Genomic DNA, 27,103 nt, shown 5'->3' on the forward strand with positions numbered 1-27,103 from the left:
AACAAAATATAATTATCATTGATATTAATTTTATAAAATAAACTTACAACCAAAGATGCCAAGATCTTAGGCTCACTCTTTGTAAACCATATATTTTGGTCTAGATTTAAATAAATTTTGGTTTCGCTATAATTATTTACAAGTATTTTTATAATTATAATTGTGATTATACGGGTAACATTTAAAAGAAAATCTTTATATATATATTAAATGAAAAATACATTATGTTTAATGAGCTAGTAATATTGTAGTGTATTTTTTTATCAGACATAATTAAAATTTTTTGTTAACGGGTAACCACAAATCTCGAATAAAATAAATTCGAAAACCAAATTTAATTATTCTAAGAAGGAACAAATAAAGAAGTTGACTTGCTGTAGAATGGATATTTTAATATCTCCAAAAAGGATATTAATGGAGGATATATAATATTGTTGAATGAAATGAAGTGGGTGGGCTGTGGTGTGAACCATTTTCAGTTTTGTCTATTAGTATAAGCATGAAAGAGATGGACGTAACTTGGTTCTTATTCTCTATAAGAAGCAGCTTGGAATCAGATATTTTGGCATTAATTACTAAAAAAATCTTTAATGAAGAATGGCTTCAACATTCAAGCTCGTCTTTGCTGTTCCTTTGTTGCTCCAGCTTTTAGGTATCTTCTTCTTCTCTACATTATGTGTTGTATTGCTTCTGCAATTAATAATATTAATTAAAACAATGAAGAATGGCTTTGCTATTCATCTCGGCTTAAGCCTTTGTGTGTGTATATATATATCAGGCTTTAATCTCTGATTTTGAGTCTGCTTGTTTTGTGCTTCATTCTTTTTCTTGTAGTTAATAGGAAGGTTTAATGGTAGTGACAGATGGTAGCATTGCTGTTACGAAATTTTACTCAAAAACAATCAGAAGAGTGTAAGGTTGGTACACTTGGGTGTACTATTGATATCAACAATTTAATGTTATACAATTGTGTGGGGGAGAGTTGTGAGGTACCAAAGACGGCATCGACTTTGGTCTTTGGTCAATGTTTTATGTGACCATTGGTCACTATAAAAAGAAGCTTGGATGCCAGTTAGTGTAAAGGAAAGAGCAACATTATTTGGCATCAAATTTTAAAACCGATGGCTTCAAGATTTAAGCTTGTTTTTGCACTCTCTTTGTTGCTTCTTCTGTTAGGTATTCTCATATTTTCTTCTCTCTTTTTTTTTTCATAGTATTTATTTCTCAATTGATCAATATATTAACTTCATGTTCAAGATTTTGATTTTATGTAATATTTGTGCTTAATTCTTTTGTTGATATGACCTCTATCTAAAAATTTTATTAGATCCTGTCTCTCTTTTGCTTAATTTTAGGAGCAAAATTTGATTAAGTGGAAAGAGTCAAAGAATAAAGACTGAACCATTTTAGAGTCAATGAACCTAACTCTTCTACTTTTCTGTAACACCCTTTACCCGTATTCGACACCGGAATAGTCTACGAGGCATTACTAGAACACATACACTTACAAACATGTTAAACTGAGTTATAAAATTTCATTCAAATTTAAACTCTTCAGATTTTAACATGCTTTTATAAATCTTCACATTATAACTTCAAAATACTATATTTGTAACAAATAGGGCTTCTGAGACCCAATACATACTTATGTAATCCAATACTTCATTTTCATTTCATTTAATTCACGATTCTCATGTTTACGATTCAATTCAATTTCTTAATACAATATTGTAACACCCCTTACCCGTATTCGACACCGAAATAGGGTACGAGGCATTACCAGAGTTTACTAATTAATTTTCAGACATTTAATTTTTATCTAGCATTCATATTTATAACCCATCAAAATCAAAACATTAATGAGCTAATGTTAACCAATTTAACTTGTACATGCCATTATAACCAGAATCAAATCATCCAAAATTACCGATAGAACCAATGGATAATGTGATATATCTCCAACAAGCTTCCAATCCAATCGAGCTTCCGATAATTATTTCAAAACATCTAATAATTATACATATTACCAATAATAATTCAATTCCAATAATAAAACACACATATATGTATATAATATTCATTACCAAATAGCATTCACTTCAATTAAAATTATACAAAATATAGTTCATATGAATTTAACCGCTAAATTGCGTAAATACTAAAATTGTGGTTATTTTGAAAAATTTATATTTTCTCAATTTTCACCCAATCATAATCTAAATTAATATTTCATTCAATGTACTAATTTAAATAATAAAACAACTCATTTCATATAATTTGGTCACTTTTTGACATTTTTTACAAATTTACCCTTAAAGTTTCACATTTGTTCAATTTAGTCTCTGAACCTAAAACATGTAAATTGGTCATTTCTAATGAAAACTCATGCTAGTTGAATAATCATATATTTTCCTCCTCCTCCTCTCCATTCCACATCCTTAATGTATATAACATGCTTATAGGTAACATTATCTATAATTTCACCATTTACTTATATATTCATTCAAAGCTGTGCACTTGAGTCGTAGTCACAAAATTATTTATATCTTGAGCTACAGAACTCAAAATTAAGATCCGTTAATTTTATCTGAAACTAGACTCACATATCTTCTTACCATAAAATTTTTCGAATTTTTGGTTTGGCAAATAAGTACATTTTATTCTTTAAAGTCATCCCTATTCTGCTGTCTGACAGTTCCGACCCTTCTTTACTAAAAATTAATTATCTCATCGTACAGAATTAGAATGATGTTACCATTTATTTCTATTGAAAATAGACTTATTAAGGATTTAAACATATAAATTTAAGCCTCTAATTAATTTTCTCCAATTTTGATGATTTTCCAAAGTCAGTACAGGGAACCCGAAATCATTCTGACCTTGTCTCACAAAATCTATTATATCTTATAATCTAAAATTCCATTGCTTACACTGTTTCTTCTATGAGAAACTAGACTCAATAAGTTTTAATTTAATATTTTTTCACCCTCTAATTCAATTTATACAATTTTTGATAGATTTTCAAAATCAGACTACTGCTGCTGTCTCAAAACTGTTTTAGTGTAAAATGTTGATAACTAAATTTATAACACTTTCCTTTCCTTTCTCTTCAATATTTTCCATCACTTTCTCTTATTTCCTTTAATAACATAACAAGAATATAGAACCTTATATAATGAAACTCTTCCTTAACATTAATTTTCTACTTTTCAATAATATCAAACTCAAAAGTATATAAAAATCTTGATGTTCTTACCTTATGCCATTGATTTCAATCTTTAACTTGAATTTTCTCCCTCCTCTAGCTTCTATTTCTTGAATCTAACTTGATATTCTAGCTCCCCATAGTCTCCCTGTTATCTTTCTCTCTTGATGGATATGGAAATTCTTTTAATTTCTAAGTGAAAATGGTGAATTTTTGGTAAAAGGACCAAATTGTAAAGAAAAGAAAGTTTCTCTCTTTCTTTTCTCTTCATACGTTAGTTGCATGGGGAAAAAGATGATTCTTCATCTTTTCTTCCATATATATATATACTAAACAAATTACTAATAAAATAATAAAATATCATTTAAAATCTAATTAAAATATTAATTAATAAACTAATATTTATTTATTTAATCTAAAATATCTCCAACATATCATTATTTTCTAGATTTCTCTTTCTTCTAATTGACCATTTTTCCCTTTAGATCTTTTAAAATTCCATCCTTGAGTCATCACTTAATTCGGTAAAATTATAATTTAGTCCCTCATGATTCTTCATCTATTCAATTTGGTCCCAATTCATCCATTTTCCTTAGTTTCTAGATTATTCTACCCTTAAAATATTTAAAATATTGGTCCTTCAAATTTTTCATATTTACACTTTAACCCCTAAACTTTTGAGTATTTACTCTTGGGTAACAAAACTTTTCCCACTTTTGCAATTTAATCTTTTCTTGAATTAATACGTCATAATATATTTCCCAATGTTGACATAAATCAATTACCCTTTTATCACTTTATTTCCTTATTTTTCCATATCAGGGATATTATCTTACTTTCTCACTGTAGAAATTTTCGGGATATTACAATTTCATAGCTAGTTAACCCTTCTAGCTTCTAGAATTCAAAATCTAAATTTTATACAAATAGGTTCTTTCCTTAATTAATCACTAAATCGATAAAATTTTCATATCAGTATTTTCATGCAACCTTCCTATCATAATGCAACCCATGTCATAATTTTAAAATAATTTTTTTCATCGGATTTGTGGTTCTGAAACCACTGTTCCAACTAGACCTAAAATCGGGCTGTTACAAATATACATTTCAATACTACAATAATTCATTTAATTCAAATCATATCATTTGCAATTTCCATTTAATTCACGTACAGTTCAATTTCATTAAGTTCAATACTAATACATATTTATCGTTTAACGTCCCCTTTTTGCGTCATTTTACACTTCAAGCATGAACTTAGTATTTCGTTTCATTCACTCCCGTTTCCTATGCATATCACACAAGATATAAACATTACACTCAACCATAGTCGCAAGCTAATCTTCTTGAAGACTAACCACATGACAAACCATTTTAATAAAGATTACAAACTTTAAACCTTACCACCCTTTTATGATCACAATCAAATTTCCATCTAGACATTTACCATCACATTGCATAATTTTATAAATTTAATGTGGCATAATCTAGCCACAACTTGGCCAAAGCCTAAGCATACACACCAAACATACTAGCCAAATTAATAAACATATAGTATAAGCATTATAAGCATCATTTCTATTTCAGCATCTATCAATTATAATCGAGCATATGACCAATTATACTCAAATCATTCATATATTTCCCAATTTTCCTCCTCCTCCTCTCCATTCCACATCCTTAGTGTGTATAACACACTTAAACAACATTAACTATAATTTTCACTATTCACTCACATGTATATTCAAAGCTATTTATCCGAGTCAGAGTCACTAAATTATTTTTATCTAGAGCTACAGAGCTCTAAATTAAGATCCGTTAATTTTCCCTAAAACTAGACTCACATATCTTCTTACCATAAAATTTTTAGAATTTTTGGTTTAGTAAAATAGTACAGTTTATTATTTAAAGTTTCCCTATTTTACTGCTTGACAGTTTTGATCTCTCTTCACTAAAAATTAATTATCTCATTGTATAGAATGTGAATATTATTCTTGCTTGTTTCTCTTGAAAATAGACTCACTGAGGATTCTAAACATATAAATTTTATCCTGTAATTATTTTTGTACAATTTTAAAAATTTTCCAAAATCAGAACAGGGATTCTAAACTCATTCTGACTCTGTTTAACTAAACTTCAAATATATCAAAATATATAACTCTTTTGCTTTCTCTGTTTATTTTATGTGAAAATAGACTCATTCAGCTTTGGTTTCATATATTATTCAGCCTCTAATTCAATTTCCACCATTTTTATGATTTTTAAAATTCACGCAACTTTTGCTGTCTAAACTGTTTTGTTAATAAATGTACTCTTTCATAATTTCACTTTTTCACTTTCAATCACAATTCAATTCAAAATTCACTTTTTCATTTCTAAGTCGATATTCAATTCAATTCCATATCTATATTCATTATTCAATTACACTTAGTTAATTTCCCGATAAACACTTTGGAACAATAACAATAGATACTCGGTGAATTCAGTACATAGCAACCACCTTATTAATCAATGATGTTCGGTTCACATAATAGCCTGCACATAGTACTACACATGTGACCATTACCATCCGATACATGTAGTAGCCTGCATATAGTACTACACTCGTGATCGAAACTATCCGGTACGCATAGTAGCCTGCATATAGTACTACACATGCGACCCATCATTCCGGTACACGTAGTAGCCTGCTAGTACGACACACGTGACCATCGCTTTCACTTTTACATAGTGGCCTACACACAGTTTGTGTCACACATGTGATCATTTTTGTCACTTCATTCGTATCCCTTTTTATTCCGGAGGTTCATTCGGGAATTTCTCTTTTTCTCACCTTTCTTTTTATCAATCAATTTCAATTTCTCGTCTTTCTTAATTTATAAAAATACATTTTGCTTATATAACATTCACACTATTCATTCCAGTCAAAAAATCATACTTTGGAAAAATTACGTTTTGCCCCTAAACTTTTGCATATTTTCACTTTTGCCCCAAAGCTTGGAAATTAAACATCATCCCTTATTCTTATGTTTTATAACATGCTGAACATTTTTACCTTCTATGGTAACATCAAATTCCCACTCTAACACTTACTTATGAACATTAGGTATTTTTACCGATTATGTCGTTTAACTCGTTTTCACTTAAAATCGCCTAGCAAAGGTTGTTTAACATAATTTCAAACTTCATATTTTACCATAAAACATCAAAATAAACACATTTCACTTATGAGTATTTTTCCAAATATGAACCCTAACATGAATTAATGGTAGAATAAACTAAATTGAGCTACGGGGACTATAAACATAAAAAAAATTAAAAACGGGGTTAGAACGGACTTACAATCGAGCTTGGAAGCTTGAAAACCCTAACCATGGCTTCCCCCTTGCTAAATTCGGCCTTATGGAGAAGATGGACAAAAATTGGCTTTTAATTTTGTTTTTAATTCGTTTTAATAACTAAATGACCAAAATGCCCTTAATGAAAAACTTTAGAAACATGCCTAACCATGTTTATTTTTTTCCACCAACTTAACCAATGGTCTAATTCCCTATAAAGACCTCCAATTTAAAATTTCATAACAATCGGACACCTCTAACATATAGAACACAACTTTTGCAGTGCCCAAACGTCAAAATTTTTGAAGGAAATTTTTACGAAATCATTTTGTGAAATCGTAGACCATAAAAATATAATAAAAATAAATTTTTTCTCGTCAAATTTGTTGTCCCGAAACCACTATTCCGACTGGCCCCAAATTTGGGCTGTTACATTTTCTACATACGCCACACAAATAAACAAAACAATATAATATTGGGAGGTCATTGGTCAATCATCAATGTGCCTTAAAGGAGGAGGATATTTTGGCAGTAGCTATTGGATTTCATAAACAATGGCCGTCCATGGCTTCAGATTCAAGCTTTTAGCCATCTTTTCTTCTTTTCATATTTGCTTAGACCATTGTATTTTCCAAGCTTTTAATATCTGATTTTGAGAAAACAATCTCAGCTCTTCCGAGTACTCTGCTTGTGTTGTGTGCTTTCATTCTTTTCCCTCTTTCTTATAATAACAGATGGGATATATGTAAATTTTCAAAATGTCTGAATCGTTTCATTTATCAGATATCTCAATATATATATATATATATATTATTTAAATTCGTATTAATATTTGTAGAATATCTGAATTTAAATCAAATATCAAAGTTCAATTTCGATGGGCAGATTTTTGTTGGGGAAACAAAGTTGGAGTTGACTATGGAATGGATGCTGATTATCTTCCATCCCCTGAAAAAGTAGCACAATTGGTTCGAAATCACAACATTCAGTACCTTAGGATTTATAATTACAGACCCGAAGTGTTGCGGGCGTTTTCAAACACCGGTATTGAACTTATGGTGGGAGTTCCTAATGCAGACTTATCACAATTCCAGTCCCAACCATATGTAGATTCCTGGCTGAGGACTAGCATCCTCCCGTACCGCGAAGCCACAAAGATCACCCACATCACCGTAGGTGTTGAAGTGACTAATAGCCCAGATAATGCCGCCAACTTGGTTGTGCGCGCCATGAGAAATGTCGTCTCTGCATTGAAATCGGCCAACCTGCAAGGTAAAATCAAGGTTTCAACTCCACTCTCCTTCGGGGTTTTATCCAAATCCTACCCACCTTCCGAAGGGGCATTTAACAGTGGCTATGAATATGTCTTGAGACCTTTGTTGGACTTCCTAGAAGAGAACCAATCACCTTTTATGGTCAATTTATATCCTTTTTACGCTATTGAAGATTCTTCTTTGGATGCTGTTCTGTTTAAGTCACCCTCTCCCATTTTCGTAGATCAGAATACCGGTCTTAGTTACAAGAACATTTTTGATGCTCAGCTAGACGCTGTTTTTTACGCCATTGCCAATCTGAATTTCAGAACAACTAGGAACACATTTGATGCTCAGCCAGATACTGTTCATTTTACCTTGGCCGATACTGATTTGATAATAAGTGACATTATTGCTGCGGAAACCGGCTGGCCTACACGTGGTTCTAGGCGACCACATGCAAGTACTCACAATGCCAAGACTTATAACTATTCTGCTAGTCTTGACAGTGTAGACGACTACGCTAACATTGACAATGCCCAGACTTACAACACCAACTTAATTAGTCATGTTATGGGTGGCTCCGGGACGCCTGCTAGGCCTGGTGCAAACCTAGATGTGTACATTTTCTCCTTGTTTAATGAGAACCTGAAGCAAGGACCGGAAACAGAGAGAAACTTTGGTTTATTTTATCCCGACATGACGAGTGTTTATAACCTGGTCTTCCCTGGAAAAGGAACCGGAAGAAGCTGGTGCGTTGCTTCTAGACAGGCTTCAAATTCGGCTTTACAGAATGCGCTAGATTGGGCTTGTGGTCCGGGAAAGGCGGATTGCTCCGCCCTTCAGCCTGACCAGCAATGTTTTGAACCAAATAATCTAGTTTCTCATGCCTCTTTTGCATTCAACAATTACTACCAGAAAAACGGGCTCACTGATCAAGCATGCCGTTTTGGAGGAACTGGGATCGTAGTCTATAACGACCCTAGTAAGTCAATTACTTTATGCAGAATTTGATCACAATATTGCATGATATCTCAACTCTAAAAATCTAAAAAACTATTTTCCATTATTTGTGCAGGCTATGGTAATTGCATCTATAATGGTAAGTACAGATTCTTAAACATCTCATGTACCATACCTATTTTTCTTTTGCCCCCCCACTTTCTATTTTTGCATATTTGATATCATTAGAGAAACTGGGATTTTTTTATTTTCACAGTAAAAAGTAGGGATCCGAATGGAAGAACTTGGTGCGTTGCTACTAGTCAGGCTTCTAGGTCGAATTTACAGAATGCATTAGATTGGGCATGCGGTCCTGGAAAAGCTGATTGTTCGGAAATTCAGCCTAACCAGAGATGTTTTCAGCCTGATACTCTACTTGCTCATGCCTCTTTCGCCTTCAACAATTACTACCGGAAAAATGGTGCTACAGATGCTTCCTGCAGTTTCCGTGGAAATGCAATCAAAGTTGATCGGGATCCTAGTAAGTCTCTTGTTTGACCCTTCCATTTAACTCATCTGATTTTCCAAACTGCAAACAGTTATATATCTATCTAATTTATTTGTGCAGGCTATGGTAATTGCATCTATCACTGTAAGTACAAATTCTGAAACATCCCATGTTCCATACACTGTCTATTGTTAATATTATCATTACACGCTGATTCCGTTTTTTTCGATTTGTACAGAAGAGGACTTATCATAAGAATAAAGTAGTTGTGATTATCGTGGGCGACCGCATGAGCTAAGCTAATGTTACCAGCGTATAATTATTGCGATTATCACATGATTACCAAAACTGCAGCTTGTAATACGACTACCATTGCTACTTCTTTGTAATGGTTTTCATCAGTGAATCTATCAAAAATAACGTTTACGGTTAAAAAATAGGGAATAGGATCGATCTCATAAGGATTTTAGATTGCCCTTGTTTGAATTTTTCATAACCAGAACATTTCGTGAACAGTTTAGTGCACACAACTCTTGCTCTCTTGGGTAAAATAAGTAAAAGGATTAAAGTAATATAAAATTAAATAAATTAAAATCAAACATCAATAAAATAGTAAATAAAAACCCATGGTACTGTTCCCAACACCTCACCAAAGATTATTTTTGAAATGACATAAAAAATAATAATATGAGATGGTCTTATCTATTTTTTAAACCGAAAAAAAATAATATTCAAATGAAAAGAATTTAACTGTAATTTCAGATCTCCCAACTCAAATCCCAAAATTTAGTCAACTTTTAACTGAAAATAGTTTAATTGCTGATATATAGTAAAAAAATTAACAAAAAAAATTAAGAAGAAATAAAGCTAAAATAATAAAAAGAAAGAAACGGCAAGTAAGCGCAAGCTACAATTGAAAAGCAAAAACCTCTTCCCCCAAAAAACAAAAGCAAGAAAAAATGCACCCTTTGTTTCTTCAATTTCCAGTATTTATGCTGAAAACTGATACATAGTATTTACTCCTATACAAAACTTTAAAGATAAAGTTTATCTAAATAAAATATAAGGAATAAAACTTAATCCTAATTAAATTCTTAATAAATATTTTTACAGATATTATTTAAATAAAAATAATAAAAATAAATATTATATAAAATAATCTCAAATCTTTCATGTGACTTCATATTTTCACTTGTTCCCGACATTTTGACTCTCTCTCTCTTGATGTACTTGTATTCATTTAGACTTATCTCTTTGTGCTCATTTAAGGGTGGAGAAGAAAAGTGTCGCAGGGCATGGGCACAAATATGTGAAATCAGCCGGACTGAATTTCATAAGGTCTATCAACGACTTGGATTTCATTTAGAGGAAAAAGTAAGTAATGTCAAATGTCAACCTCTATGTATTGTTATATTTTGGTCAGCTTAGTTAATTTTCAGGTGCACTTCTACATAAAAACTTCTCTATGACATTCAGGGATCATTGCAAAACTCCTTTTTTTTATGATTTACTTCGATTTTTTCTTTATATCTTGGACCTATTTATATAATTATCTTTAATCTTGTACAAACCGTAAATATTGTGTTTATTGATTTTAACATTTATATAATTGACAGAGGTCTTGCTTATGTGCAATTGTACACCATCATGCTACTTTGACATATTCCACCAAGCTAGTCAAGTTTTCTACAACCTCATTTTAGAATGTTTTGTCCCTAGTGCAAATGGTGCTCCTGATTGACCTATTTATGATTATTTCCTTGTTGACAGGGAGAGAGCTTTTATAATCCTTATATTCCTGGGGTTATAGAAGGGTTGACCAAACAAGGATTAGTTGAGGAAAGTCAGGGAGCTCGTGTGATCTTTATTGAAGGCATTAATATACCTCTTATTGTTGTGAAGAGTGATGGTGGTTTCAACTATGCATCAACTGACCTGGCTGCTCTTTGGTAAGTTTTCTTCCGTTATTTGATGTTACGAGCCTGTAGTTTTTGTTTGGCATTCCTTGCCAAATGTCAGAATTATGTGCCAGCCAAGTGAATTACTGAAATTACCCTGGCTAGAATTACAAAAGTGGTTCTTGGTTCGAAATTTCTTGAGCGTTTAAACTTTAGATGATATATTGTTTATTGTTTCCTTTTTCATGTTGATCTCATTGGGTACTCTGTTAGGCCAATTTGTTTTGATAATTGTACTTTTTTACTAATTATGGAGCAATCTTACTGCGTTGACATGGAACATGTTAGTCTAGCATAGGAATTAATTAGCTTCCTTATCGATCTTTTTAGTTTCAATTTTGTAGGTATCGCCTCAATGAAGAGAAAGCTGAGTGGATTATATATGTTACTGATGTAGGCCAACAACAGCATTTTGATATGGTGTTCAAAGTATTTTCTCGAAGTTGTTTCTTGAATTCTGTTGTGTAATATTTTAAAACCCTTTGTTAATCTTATTCAACTTACTGGGACTATATTGATGTTTGTGAATACCATTATAATGATCATAAAGAGTTATTCCGGCTTTTGACATCTAGTCTTTTGCTGTATATTCTGAAACTATTTTGGTTATTTTTCAGGCTGCCAAACGTGCAGGGTGGCTTCCTCAAGGTGATAATTATCCCAAAGCTAGCCATGTTGGTTTTGGACTTGTTCTTGGAGAAGATGGCAAGCGTTTTCGAACCCGTAACACTGAAGTAGTTCGTTTAGTTGATCTACTTGATGAAGCCAAGAACCGAAGTAAAGCAGCACTTATCGAGCGTGGTATGATATTGAACCTTATCTCTGTTGTTACAAATGTTTTTCAGCTCTTTTTAACTACCTTATGTTTGTCAGTCTATTAGTGATGTATTTGTTACTGCAAGTTCTTTCGGTTGTTAAATTGTGTAGCCTTTGAACTTTTCAACCTCTTGTATCTGAAATTGTTACTTTGTGTGCCAATCAGGTAAGGGTGAAGAATGGACCGAGGAGGAGATTGAGAGTACTGCTGATGCAGTTGGTTATGGTGCTGTAAAGTAAGCTACTTATTATTATATCAAGTTATTTATGTAATCTAATTAGTATTGCTATGTTCTTCTCAGTAGTTCTTGTACTATTTTGTTTACTTTTTAATATTCATTAAATCTGATTGCAGGTATGCTGACTTGAAGAACAACAGATTGACCAATTATACATTCAATTTTGACCAGATGCTTAACGATAAGGTGCCTAATAGTTTTTTATTTAGACTGCAAATATTGTGGAACTGGTTTCATCATTTTGGCCTGTAGTGAACTTTTTATGATGAAAGTTTCCCATGTTTCTTCTGCTGCTTCTGATTGTAGTTTTCTGCTTCTAAATTTTTTTAATGGCAGGGCAACACTGCTGTTTATTTGCTATATGCTCATGCTCGAATATGTTCAATCATCAGGAGATCTGGTAAAGATGTGGAGGAGCTAAAGAATGTAAGTTCCCCCTCAATCTGAAGAAGTACCGTTGTAAATCTTTTAGTTGCCTTTTTATGTATTGACATTAGTATGCTGTTATTAGGCTAAGTAGAACAACTCTTTTGTATCAGATTCAATAGCTGCAACTTTTACCCATTATCTCTTTGTTTTTAATAGAAGGGGACATTAGTATTGGAGCATAAGGATGAGCGCGATTTGGGCTCCATTTGCTGCAGTTTGCTGAGGTAAGAACTTAAGGAAAAAAAAGAACAATCTATTTATTGTTTCTTGACTTAGGCTCGGTCTGACAAATTTTTATCTTGCTTTGAGGTTGTTGAGGAGGCTTGTACCAATTTGTTACCGAATGTTGTGTGTGACTACCTCTATAGTTTATCCGAAATCTTCTCCAAATTTTACAGCAACCCTGAGTGCAAGGTATGATCAACGATCTAATTATATGGTTTCTTGGTAAAATAAACCTTGTTATTGCTCGTCACCTTGCCCTCACAAGGCCGTTCACCTAGTGTTGAAACTAGGAAAGTTCTAATGGCGGAGTGATTCTAGGTAAAAGATGTTGCAATGAAACTTTGAGATGACATGTGGCATATATTGATGAAATGAGCAGGTTATCGGGTCAGATAAGGAAACAAGTAGACTACTATTATGTGAAGCAACTGCAGTGGTTATGAGAAAATACTTCAATCTCCTGGGAATCACACCTATTTACAAGATATGATTGTACTTTGAAAGCTTTACATATAACCTATTCTTGAGAAGGGTGGGTTATATATTAGTTCATATAAAATCCTATGTACCGCGATAATTGTATTCAGATCTCATTACTTTATTTATTTGGACAGTTTTGATTGTACTTATGTGTTTTAGCTATGAATTTATTCATACCTGCAGCAATGTCTAATTAACTAATTTATCTACCTATTTGAAACACTAATTGCTTTCAGCTGCTGAAGGATTGTCATGAAATATTATTACTCTACTTCTTTTACTCCAAACCTTAATATTCATGTTAATATCTACTCATATTTATATTATGTAATTGAAATTGATAAATTATTGAAATGTCCTATATATATGGTAGCTATATTTTGTGGGAGCATTTTGTTTTTAGATTTTTATAAGAAATAAATAGAAACTCAATTATGATAAGAGGTGTTAATTTTAAACATTTTAATTAAATTATCATAATTTTATATTATTTTTAACAAATAATTTTTTTCAGTTACATTGTGAGTGTCATAATACAATATATATTTTATGTCTTGACATTTTTAAGATGGAGGTCTTTAATATTTGAATATTTAAAATCGAGTTTAATGTAAAATTTATGTTTGTACGACATATATTTGTAATTCTACGAATTATATTTATAAGACAATAAAACAAGTCGAATAAATATATTTGAACAAAAAGTCAACAAAACAACAGGAAGTGACTAGTCAGAAATCTGGTGGCGTTCCACCCAAAATTGAAAGTGGTATGGAATGATAAATCCACTTGTTGGTTAAAAATTGAAGCTAGTTGATGAATAATTAAGTGGAATGGAATGATCAAAACTCACCCAACCTAACATGGTTGGATCCTAATCAATTCCCCATTTTGCTATTAATTAATAATAATACATGATTATTCATTTATTTCCCAGCTGTACACTTATACTGCTCATTGAGTTATCTTGCCCGCTTTATTTAATCCAAATTATGTCTGTTGTTTGGTTTAAGTTAGATGAATTAATAATATTCATAAATAATAAAGCAAACAATAAATAAGTACGTACCTTATTACACAATAAAAATTTTTAGATTACACAAGCAGGTTAAGGGTTTGCTATATATATATATTATAGGGTGTAGTAAAAAATAAAAAAATAATTTAGATAAAAGAGTGAGTATTTGGTACACTAGTAGCCTACTTTGTTTATTCCACAAGTAATCTTAAAAATTGGCATGTGTCAATTTTTTTAAATGTCTATTTTTAATATTATACTATACTCTTATAGGACACTTGTTAGCCCTTAACCCTATTTGTGGGGCCTAAAATTCCATTTGTAGTGTACTAAATATTTTTCCTTATGTAAATTAATTTGACACTTGTTATACACTCAACCCATTTGTGGAGTACTATAAAAAACTTCATTGATAGTGTATCAAATAATATAAATATATAAAAGAAGGGTTAGTATTTGACACACTCTTTTTAATTCTACAAACAATCTTAAAAATTGTCATGTGTTCTTTTTAAGTGTTTTCTTAATATTTTATTATATTTCTTTATGACACTTGTCAATCTTCTAACTTTACTTGTGGAGTTTAAAAACTTAATTGATGGTGTGCGAATTTTTCCTTAAAACAAATACACAAAACTATATTATTAATATTATTAAATATATAAAATTGAACAGTTTGAAATGATTTATTATACCAATGATATAAATGAACATAAATAATATTTTTTTACAAAATATAAGTAAATTGAATAAACTTTGTTTATGTAGAATTCATTTAATAAATAAAACTCAAGGTTTTGTACATATACACATATTTAATTTAATAAACAAATAAGAGTAATAAATTATTATTCAAATGCTTTATTCATTTACGAGACTAAATTCAACCATAAATCGATAAATCGATACAAATATGATGGCAAAGGAAAGTAGAGGTAAAAGACACTTATGACTTACCATATGATTTTAAGAAAACTGGCTTCCTCGTTTCGGTTTTAAAATATATTTTATAATTTTTAAATAAAATTAATTATGTTCTTGTTATATTGCTATTTAATTTATTCAATTCTTTATTTTTATTTTCAAAATAATAAAATTTAATAACATATCAATTAAATGTATTTGCATAACAAAATGTAAAAGAGAAGACAAAACAAAAACAAAATATAATTATCATTGATATTAATTTTATAAAAATAAACTTACAACCAAGGATGCCTTAATGGATATCAAGATCTCGGCTCACTCTTTGTAAACCGTATATTTTGATCTAGATTTAAATAAATTTTGGTTGTCAAATGATAAGTTTCGGTTCTAATTATTTGAAAGTATTTTTGTAATTATAATTGTGATTACACCGCTAACATTTAAAAAGAAAACCCTTACATATATTAATTGAAAAATACATTAAGTTTAATGAGCTAGTAATATTGTAGTGTATTTTTTTTTGACAGACATAATTAAAAAATTACCATATGTCTCATTTTTTGTTAGTGAGATAACCACAAATCCCGAACATGGGCTTGAAGAATACCAAAATAAATTTGGAAAAACCAAATTTAATTATCCTAAGAAGGAAGCAAATAAAGAAGTTGAGTTGATGTAGAATGGATATTTTAATATCTCCAAAAAGGATATTAATGGAGGATATTGTTGAATGAAATGAAGTGGGTGGGCCGTGGTGTGAACCATTTTCAATTTTGTTTAGTAGTATAAGCATGAAATAGATGGACGTAGTTTCCTCTCAACTTGGTTCTTTTTCTCTATAAGAAGCAGCTTGGAATCAGATATTGGCATTAATTACTAAAAAAATCTTTAATGAAGAATGGCTTCAACATTCAAGCTCGTCTTTGCTGTTCCTTTGTTGCTTCAGCTTTTAGGTATCTTCTTCTTCTTCTCTACATTATGTGTTGTATTGCTTTGCTATTCATCTCGGCTTACGCCTTTGTGTATATATATATCAGGCTTTAATCTCTGATTTTGAGTCTGCTTGTTTTGTGCTTCATTCTTTTTCTTGTAGTTAATAGGAAGGTTTAATGGTAGTAACAGATGGTAGCATTGTTGTTAACGAAATTTTATTCAAAAACAATCAGAAGAGTGTAAGGTTGGGTACACTTAGATGTGTATTATTGATGTCAACAATTTTCTCTTGTTTTTAGGAGTTATTATTATTATTATTTAAGAAATAACTTAATATATTTATATATATATGAAACAAAGAAGTAAGAGAAGATGGTGAAAATGTTAGACTAATGATAGTTGAGAAAAATAGTCAAAATGTTTAAGTAAACAATCAACACCATGAATCATAAACATGGAGGGTCTCAAGCCAGACTTATCAATTAAAATTCTCTTTACTATTGTGAACTAAATAAAATGCATTAAAAACAAATTTGTAAATTTATATTCAATATTAATTCCGGCAGCTCAATTTTATGATTGTAGCATTGTTGTTTGTAAAAATTGAATTGAATATATAATATATTTTAAAGGGTTGGTACATAAATTTCATGTACCATCGATGAATAATAACATAACACATTATCATTAAATGAAACAAAAATAATGGAGGACTTATAAAATGTACACTAATAACTTTATTTATATAATTAAATAATAATTAATTATAAATAAACCCTAAACTTGAGACCTTCCACCTTAAACTCGAGACCGAGACCTTACACTATAAACCAACCTAAATTTGAGAGTTATTGATATTTATTTATAATAGTTACGATTAATTATGTTTAAATTAAATTATTAATATTTATTTATAAGTCTTCTCTATATTTTTTATTTAATTTAATGATGATGTGTCATACTATTATTCATTGATGGTGCAGAAAATTTATGCACCGACAATGCATCAAATATTACTCCTATTTAAAAGTGTAAAATATAATTTAAAGAATTTTAAACTTAACCGAGATTGAAATATAAAAATATGATTAAATTAGAAAAGTAACATACAAATAACATAATTGAAATATTCACAAAAATGCATAATTTTTTTGAAAAATTTTGCTATTAGTCATTGTGTTATACTGAAAATTATTGATTTAATCCATCTATTTTATTTTGATTTTAAAAAATATATTTACTTCTTCAATTTTGAAATTTCAAACTTAATTATAGCTGTTAAATGCTATATGTTCCAAAAAAATATAAAAAAATGAAATGATTAAATTAAAATTTACACATAGAATTTAACATTTTTTTTGTTGGCTCTTGTTACTTCCTATCAAAGGGGAATAAGCAAAGAATTTCGTTCGCCATATTTGAGTGAGATTATTGATGTAAGAAGCAGTGATGACGATGATAAGCCAATTGCTTACTATACTTTTCCATTTCATTGCAGAAAAGAAATGCAGTATTTTTGTTTTTGCCTTAGGAAAATACGTGCTAATCGTGTTGTTTCATCTTTATTTCTACTGACAACTTAAAAACCGGTCAATTTCGCTGTCCAGATTTCTGTAGGGGAGGTAAAGTTGGAGTTGACTACGGAACGGATGCTAATAATCTCCCATCACCTGATCAAGTATCAGATTTGGTTAAAAAACACAACATTCAATACCTCAGGATTTATGATTCTGATCCCAAAGTGCTGAAATCCTTGTCAAACACTGACATTGAACTTATAGTAGGAGTTCATAATGATGACTTATCCAAATTCCAGTTCCAATCTTATGTAGATTCCTGGGTGAAGAACAGCATCCTCCCATACTACCCCGCTACAAAGATCACCGACATTTCTGTAGGTGTTGAAGTGACTGATAGCCCAGATGCCGCCAACTTAGCTGTGCCCGCCATGAGAAATGTCGTTTCAGCGTTGAAAAAGGTTGGCCTGCAGGATTGGATCAAGGTTTCAACTCCACTCTCCTTTGGGGTTTTATCCAAATCCTACCCACCTTCCGATGGGGCATTTGACGGTAGCCATGATAATGTCTTGGGACCTTTGTTGGACTTCCTGGAAGAGAACCAATCACCGTTTATGGTCAATTTATATCCTTTTTACGCTATTGGAGATTCTTCTTTGGATGCTGTTCTGTTTAAGTCACCCTCTACGATTTTCGTAGATCAGAATACCGGTCTTAGTTACAAGAACATTTTTGATGCTCAACTAGATGCTGTTCATTTCGCTTTGGCCAAACGGAAATCCAGAAGCATACCGATTATTGTTACGGAAACCGGCTGGCCTACGAGAGGTTCAGGAAGACATAGGTTAGCGATGGCTAGTCTTGACAATGATGACGACTCCTACGCTAGTATTGACAATGCCCAGACTTACAACACCAATTTAATTCGTCATGTTACGGATGGCTCTGGTACGCCTGCTAGGCCTGATGAAGAGCTAGTTGTGTACATTTTCTCCTTGTTTAATGAGAACCTGAAGCAAGGACCGGAAACAGAGAGAAACTTTGGTTTATTTTATCCCGACATGACGAGTGTTTATAACCTGGTCTTCCCTGGAAAAGGAACCGGAAGAAGCTGGTGCGTTGCTTCTAGACAGGCTTCAAATTCGGCTTTACAGAATGCGCTAGATTGGGCTTGTGGTCCGGGAAAGGCGGATTGCTCCGCCCTTCAGCCTGACCAGCAATGTTTTGAACCAAATAATCTAGTTTCTCATGCCTCTTTTGCATTCAACAATTACTACCAGAAAAACGGGCTCACTGATCAAGCATGCCGTTTTGGAGGAACTGGGATCGTAGTCTATAACGACCCTAGTAAGTCAATTACTTTATGCAGAATTTGATCACAATATTGCATGATTTCCCAACTCTAAAAATCTAAAAAACTATTTTCCATTATTTGTGCAGGCTATGGTAATTGCATCTATAATGGTAAGTACAGATTCTTAAACATCTCATGTACCATACCTATTTTTCTTTTGCCCCCCCCCCCCCCCGCCCCACTTTCTATTTTTGCATATTTGATGTCGTTAGAGAAACTGGGATTTTTTTTTATTTTCACAGTAAAAAGTAGGGATCCGAAAGGAAGAACTTGGTGCGTTGCTTCTAGTCAGGCTCCTAGGTCGAATTTACAGAATGCATTAGATTGGGCATGCGGTCCTGGAAAAGCTGATTGTTCGGAAATTCAGCCTAACCAGAAATGTTTTCAGCCAGATACTCTACTTGCTCATGCCTCTTTCGCCTTCAACAATTACTACCAGAAAAATGGTGCTACTGATGCTTCCTGCAGTTTCCGTGGAAATGCAATCAAAGTTGATAAGGATCCTAGTAAGTCTCTTGTTTGACCCTTCAATTTAACTCATCTGATTTTCCAAACTGCAAACAGTTATATATCTATTTAATTTATTTGTGCAGGCTATGGTAATTGCTTCTATCACTGTAAGTACAAATTCTGAAACATCCCATGTTCCATACACTGTCTTGTCGCCCTTTCTATTGTTAATATTATCATTACACGCTGATTCCCTTTTTTTTGGATTTGTACAGAAGAGGACGTATCATAAGAATAAAGTAGTTGTTGTGATTATCGTGGGCGACCGCATGAGCTAAGCTAATGTTACCAACGTATAATTATTGCGATTATCACATGATTACCAAAACTGCAGCTTGTAATACGACTACCATTGCTACTTCTTTGTAATGGTTTTCATCAGTGAATCTATCAAAAACAACTTTTACAGTAAAAAAATAGAGAGTAGGATGATCTCACAAATATTTTAGTTTGCCCTTGTTTGAATTTTTTCAGAACATTTCGTGAACAGTTTAGTGCACACAACTCTTGCTCTCTTGGGTAAAATAAGTAAAAGGATTAAAGTAATATAAAATTAAATAAATTAAAATCAAACATCAGTAAAATAGTAAATAAAAACCCATGGTACTGTTCCCAACACCTCACCAAAGATTATTTTTGAAATGACATAAAAAATAATAATATGAGATGATCTTATCTATTTTTAAACCGAAAAAATAATATTCAAATGAAAAGAATTTAACTGTAATTTCAGATCTCCCAACTCAAATCCCAAAATTTAGTCAACTTTTAACTGAAAATAGTTTAATTGCTGATATATAGTAAAAAAATTAACAAAAAAAATTAAGAAGAAATAAAGCTAAAATAATAAAAAGAAAGAAAACGGCAAGTAAGCGCAAGCTACAATTGAAAAGCAAAAACCTCTTCCCCCAAAAAACAAAAGCAAGAAAAAATGCACCCTTTGTTTCTTCAATTTCCAGTATTTATGCTGAAAATTGATACATAGTATTTACTGCTATACAAAACTTTAAAGATAAAGTTTATCTAAATAAAATATAAGGAATAAAACTTAATCCTAATTAAATTCTTAATAAATATTTTTACAGATATTATTTAAATAAAAATAATAAAAATAAATATTATATAAAATAATCTCAAATCTTTCATGTGACTTCATATTTTCACTTGTTCCCGACTGTAACACCCCAATCGCCGGGTTTAAGTTACAATATGTTACATTCGTTTCTGGAACAATTACAATTAAAGCACGGACAATTCATGGTAGTCAATAATAAAAATTCAGTTAAAACATACATTTGACATGAAATAAAGTCAATCATAGGTCTTATACAATCTTACGTAAGTTATAGAGTTGACCCGAGCTAAAATCATAGGATCAACGTCGAGACGACGATGAACAATTTGTCACACATCATGACGTCAAGCCACTTGATGTTGCAACGTCACTCACTGTAATGGCCTCGTCGAGACAACGAGTCTCTCGTAGCACTTTGACCCTATAAGTCATTCCTCATCGTAACGATGTTTGAATGATGTCACGACCACACAAGCTATTTTGGCCAAAATGTACCAATTAATACCTATTGCTAACCTTTTCACAACCTTATATCATTTATACCCAAAACAATCCCTCTTAACCTGTATTAAACATCACAAGACATGCAAAACATAGTAGAAATGCAACAACTGAAGTGGTTCGAATTATAGAAATACAAACCATAAACTTTGAGCTATTTGTGAACGACTTTAACTTTTCCTCTCCCTTTCGAGGATTTCGGTTCGACGTTAGCTACAGATTAATATAAACACATAATACCATCAATATACGACCAAATTCACAATCAATTGTCATTTTATACAATCTTTGCATTTTATTTAATTTAGTCCGTAAAATCGGGACTAACATAACTTCCAATTTAAAACTCCAAATTAAAATCCGATTTCACTATAATCCATTTGGGACCTCCTATTTCTTATTTCTATAGTAAATTTTACAATTTATTTAGTTTAGTCCCTAACATACTAAATTATCAATTAATTTTACAATTTATTCTTTTTCACTATTAAGCTTAAGATTTATTAATTTAACACCTAAAACTTTCAATTCTCAACTATAGCAACTTTCAAAATTTTAATAGTTTTACGAATCGAAATATAAATTAACTAGATTAAACTTCTAATATCTCAAAAATAAAAAATTATAAGAAAAAGACTGGATTGTATTAACGATTAAAGCTTCCTAAGATTGAAACCGTGAAGAAATATAGGTAAACTAGAGAAAACTTATGAAGAAAACTGTTTTCAATTTAATTCTTTCTTTTTACTTAGTTCAATACAACGTCAAATGAATATATTTATAGGAAGAAAATAACTTCCTTGCGTAACAAATTAGCTAACAACTCAGCAGACCCTAACTACCTCTCTAACAGATACTATCTTTAACATGCATCCATCTTCTCTACTGAAACAACCCGAAGAAAATTTCTAAACCGAGTGAAACACAAAACAGAGAGTGGTTTAGTTAAAACATCAGCAACTTGATCGGACGCAGGAACTTCCCCGACCAAAAGAGAACCATTGGCAACCTTTTCACGAACAAAGAATAGATCTAACTCCACATGTTTAAATTTGGAGTGTAACACAGGATTGGTAGCAACAGCTACTGGAGCTATCACACCAAATATTGGGCTGAGTAGTCAACCCAATATGTAACTCCTGAAGTAACGAAAGTATCCACAAAACATCACTAGTGACAGCAGCCAAACTTCGGTATTCAGCTTCAGCTGTAGACCGAGATACCACCTACTGTTTCTTAGAAGACCATGACACAGGGTTGGACCCAAAAAATACACAATATCTTGAAGTAGACCGCCGATCATCAAAATTCAACCCCCAGTTTGCATCCGAAAAACCAACTAGAGACAAAGAAATCTTTAACAAACCGTTATGGCCGAAACTTCTCTTTTCTTTTGTCAAATTCAGTTGCACGAGGAAGAAGGAAGAAATGCCTTGTCTTTCCTTCCACCACACTTTTATCGTACATTATTTTATTTTTATTACAAGTTTTATAAATTTTATAACATATTTCCTTATATAATTATATAGCCACCGTACACTTTAATTCTTAAGTGGTATAATTTTCACTTTAGTCCTTAGTTCATGTAACTATGTAAATATTTAAGAAACATATTTACGAATTTAGTTTACGAAAATGAGATCCCGAAATCATATTTTTCGATACTACTGACTTTTAGATCGATACATTCACTGCACTTACATAAAAATTAGGCAATAAACACCAAATTTAGTAGCTTTGTGTCTAAAATTTTTATCAAAATAAAGCACATAAATCTGTCAATTTGGCACAATATCGAATTTTTTAGTCTCTTTTTTGTCCAAAGCTAAGCAACGTGTTAGATGTATCATCTGGAAAGTAGTTGACAAGTTTGAAACATATATATTGAAAGTTGCTTCTAATTTTTGTTTGGTGATCATTAATGCTTTATGAGACACTGAATAATTATGAGAATGTATGATATATATATTGTCTATCTTATATTACGTTTTACTCAAGCTAGTTAAAATGCCAATGGTTCCTTTCTTATCCGAATTTGTGTTACTAGGATCTGAATATGCATGTTGGTAGTAGAAGGATCTGCACTTGACCAAGCGTAGCTCGCAAGATGTAGTCTCCAAGAAAGTTTAAACCCATGATTACTTGACGTGACCACGTAATTTTTCATATCAAAATATTCATGTCGACTTCGAGACCCTTCAACCTTCTCTCTTGAGGCTCCGGTCTAAGTTCAACTTTTATGATCCAGAGTCAATATATTCCTCTCTTTATACATACACAAGTTGATGAAACAATTTAATGTAATACAATTACGTGGGGGAAGCAATGCGAAGTATCAAATACTTCATCGACCTTGGTCTTTGGTCTTTGGTCGTTGTATCTAAAAATCAATTTATTTTATGTGGCCATGAATTTCCCATCTAGAGGCTAGCTTTTCTCTATAAGAAAAAGCTTGGAAGAACATTATTTGGCAATAACTAATAAATTTTCATGAACAATGGCTTCGGGATTCAAGCTTGCGTTTGCACTCTCTCTGCTGCTTCAACTGTTAGGCATGTCTTCTTTTCTGCAATTAATATCTGAATTGGCAAATATGCTATTGTGATCTAGTGGGTGATTTTAAATTCATTGGCACCATGTTTAGGATTCTAACTTTACGTATAAACTTAATACAAACTTAATATATATATATATATGTGTTATAAAATATTTATATTAATTCATTAGTTGATACCTCTTAAATGAACACAGAGAGAAGAAAGACTCAACCCATTTAAGGGTCAATGTAATGAACCCAACTCTTACTCCTTTTCTACAACGCCACACAAGTAAACGAAACAATTTAATATTGTGAGGTCTTTGGTCAATGTACCTTTAACAAAGAAGATATTTTTGGCAGTAGCTATTAGATTTCATAAACAATGGCTTCAGGATTCAAATTTTTAGGCATCTTTTCTTCTCTTCATCGTGTTTGATTCTGGAATTAATACTACACTCACTTAACACTGCTTCAGTTTCTGCTTTATTTTCTTTCCCATAACCCATTTGTTTCAGCTTTTCTCTATTCATCTTTGCTTAGGCTATTTGCATTTTTCAGGCTTTTAATCTTTGATTTTGAGTAAAAAAAGCTCAGCTTTTCACAGCACTCTGCTTGTCTTGTGCTATCATTCCATAAGCGTTGTTGTTTTCCAAGACTTGAATTGAACAAAAACAATGTATTTAAAAGTGTGATGAGAAATGTTACAAGAATTCTATGAAAAAGTAGTGTGGGAATTGAGATATACAAAAATATATTGATTAAAATAATGCAATATTCATTTTGTCCCCCAAGGAAAAAACCAACTAAATCACGAAAACTTGTTAAAACCTTTTCTTTTTCCTCTAAATACTATGTTTTGGCCGTGGAAAATACATGTTAAACGTGTTTTTCCCATATGTGTTACACGAGAAATTTTTACTACTTCATCTTCCGCTCTATCTTTTAACTAATGAAGAGGTTGCTCAATTTCATGGGCAGATTTCTGTAGGGGAAGCTAAGTTGGAGTTGCCTATGGAAGGAATGCTAATAATCTTCCACAACCTGATCGAGTAGCACAATTGGTTGAAAAACAAAATATTCAGTACCTCAGGATTTCTGATTCCGATCCCTAAGTGTTGAAGGCCTTTTCAAACGCTAGCATTGAACTTATGGTGGGAGTTCGTAATGCAGACTTATCAGCATTCCAGTCCCAATCTTAAGTAGATTCCTGGCTAAGGAATAGCATCCTCCCATACTACCCAGCCACAAATATCACCCACATTACTGTTGGTGTTGGAATGGTTGATAGCCTGGACGATGCCGCCAACTTGGTTGTACCCGCCATGAGAAATGTCGTTTCCGCATTGAAAACAGCTAACCTGCAAGATAGGATCAAGGTTTCAACTCCACTCTCCTCTGCAGTCTTATCCCAATCGTACCCCCCTTCCGAAGGGGCATTTAGCAGTAGCTATGAAAATGTCTTGCGACCTTTGTTGGATTTCCTGGAAGAGAACAAATCACCTTTTATGGTCGATTTATATCCTTTTTACGCTAGGAATGGAGATTCTTCTTTGGATTATGTTCTGTTTAAGTCAACCTCTTCGATTTTCGTAGACCCAAATACCGGTTTAAGTTACAATAACATTTTTTATGCTCAGCTAGATGTTTTTCATTTTGCTTTGGCCCATCGGAATTTTAGCAGAATGAAGATTATTGTTACAGAAACTGGCTGGCCTACGAGAGGTTCACCCTATGCTAGTATTGACAATGCCCAGGACTTACAACACCAACTTAATTCGTCATGTTATGGATGGCCCTGGTACGCCTGGTTGGCCTCATGAAGAGCTAGTTGTGTACATTTTCTCCTTGTTTAATGAGAACCTAAAGCAAGGAAACAGAGAGAAACTTTGGCATATTTTATCCGGACATGGCGAGTGTATATAACCTGGGCTTTCCTGACGAAGGAGGAAGAAGCTGGTGCATTGCTTCTAGCCAGGCTTTGGATTCGGATTTACAGTATTTGCTAATTTGGGTTTGCATTCTGGGAAAAGCGACTTGTTCGGCAATTCAGCCAGGCCAGCAATGTTTTGAACCAGATACCCTATTTTCTCATACCTCTTTCGCCTTCAACAATTACTACCAGAAAAATGGGGCCACCGATGATGCATGCAATTTTGGAGGAACTGGGATCAAAGTTTATACGGACCCTAGTAATTCAATTACATTATGCAAAATTTAATAACAAAATTGCATGATTTCTCAAGGCTAAAAAACTTTCCATTATCTGTTACATTTATTTGTGCAGGCTATGGTAAATGCATCTATCACTGTAAGTATAAATTCTGAAACATCCTATGTACCCTACACGTTGTCTTATCGCCCTTTCTATTGTTATATTTCATCATTACATGCTGCTTCCGTTTTTTCGATTTGTACAGAAGAGGAGGTATCATGAGAATAAAGTAGTTGTTGTGATTATTGTGGACGAGTGCATGAGCTAAGCTAATGTTACCAACGTTCAATTGTTGTGATTATCATGCTGGACTACCAAATTAAACTGCAGCATGTAATACGACTACCGTTGCTGCTGCTACTTCTTTTCTCAATACGGTCTGAGGTGTGCACATGGATATTGCTAGCTAGTTTCTTAGTGATGGTTTTTTAGTTTCTCAAGCTGGGCAACTCGTTAGATGGATCATCTGGAAGATAGTTGACTAGTTTTAAACATATATGAAGGTTGCCTCTAGTTTTTGTTTGGTCTTCAATAATGCATGTATGTGGTAGAATATATACACTAGTATGCTCAACTTTTTTTGATTTGTTTCATGTTTTTGACAATTCTTCAAATTTTGGTTAAGGAGATTTTACAATCGGATAGATATGTTTTTAAAATTGTTGTTTAATTTTATTCTTTTTGATCAAGACTGTTATACTTTCTACTGAAAAAATATATTAATTATTTTTTTATTAAATTTGAAAACTCAATCATTTTGAGTTGAGTCGAACAACACTTTAATTTTTAAAGATAAATATCAAAACTATATATTAACTCGATTCAATGTGTAATATGTCATACATGAACATTGATTTCGTCATTACTAATATTATTGAATCTGCAGTTTACTCTCATATACTGCAGAACAAGCAATTATATTAATCCAATATGAAAATAAATGTATGTACTCATTTCTTTAAATGTATACCATTGAATTACAATAAAATTTTCATATATACATATGAACTACAAATCAAGTTTCATGTATATAATTGTATAGAATCAAAATTTTAATTTGATATTTATTTTATTTTTAATTTTAATTTCAAAAAAACTTCATAAAATAAAGACAATATAGTGAT

General features: G+C 31.9%; 1 protein-coding gene and 2 pseudogenes across 5 annotated transcripts; all 3 read left to right on the top strand.

The window, feature by feature from the left end:
- Positions 1-531: 531 nt before the first annotated feature.
- On the top strand, positions 532-20,033 carry LOC105767586 (glucan endo-1,3-beta-glucosidase 13). Of its 5 annotated transcripts, none has more exons than XM_052630961.1 (6): positions 532-652; positions 7,429-8,781; positions 19,229-19,252; positions 19,385-19,648; positions 19,736-19,759; positions 19,868-20,033. In XM_052630961.1, coding segments are annotated over exons 1-6 (1,722 nt in total). In that variant the 5' UTR covers positions 532-597; the 3' UTR covers positions 19,870-20,033. The 5 variants fall into 5 exon arrangements, with proteins under 5 accessions (XP_052486921.1, XP_052486919.1, XP_052486918.1 ...); XM_052630959.1 differs by lacking the exon at positions 19,229-19,252 and adding an exon at positions 8,875-8,898 and having other exon boundaries at positions 586-652; positions 7,411-8,781; XM_052630958.1 differs by having other exon boundaries at positions 586-652; positions 7,411-8,781.
- LOC128041274 (arginine--tRNA ligase, chloroplastic/mitochondrial-like) lies at positions 10,471-13,538 on the top strand (annotated as a pseudogene).
- Positions 20,034-23,725: 3,692 nt separating the features above from the next.
- LOC105766724 (glucan endo-1,3-beta-glucosidase 13-like) lies at positions 23,726-25,985 on the top strand (annotated as a pseudogene).
- The last annotated feature ends 1,118 nt before the right edge of the window (positions 25,986-27,103 follow it).

Source organism: Gossypium raimondii, chromosome 5 (assembly GCF_025698545.1).
Source record: "Gossypium raimondii isolate GPD5lz chromosome 5, ASM2569854v1, whole genome shotgun sequence".
NCBI lineage: Eukaryota > Viridiplantae > Streptophyta > Magnoliopsida > Malvales > Malvaceae > Gossypium > Gossypium raimondii.

Coding starts and splice junctions, on each gene's coding strand:
- LOC105767586 (XM_052630959.1), top strand. CDS start 598: ATGGCTTCAACATTCAAGCTCGTCTTTGCTGTTCCTTTGTTGCTCCAG. Junction 653..7,410: donor TTTGTTGCTCCAGCTTTTAG/GTATCTTCTTCT, acceptor CAAATATCAAAG/TTCAATTTCGATGGGCAGAT. Junction 8,899..19,384: donor TGGTAATTGCATCTATAATG/GTAAGTACAGAT, acceptor TTATTTTCACAG/TAAAAAGTAGGGATCCGAAA.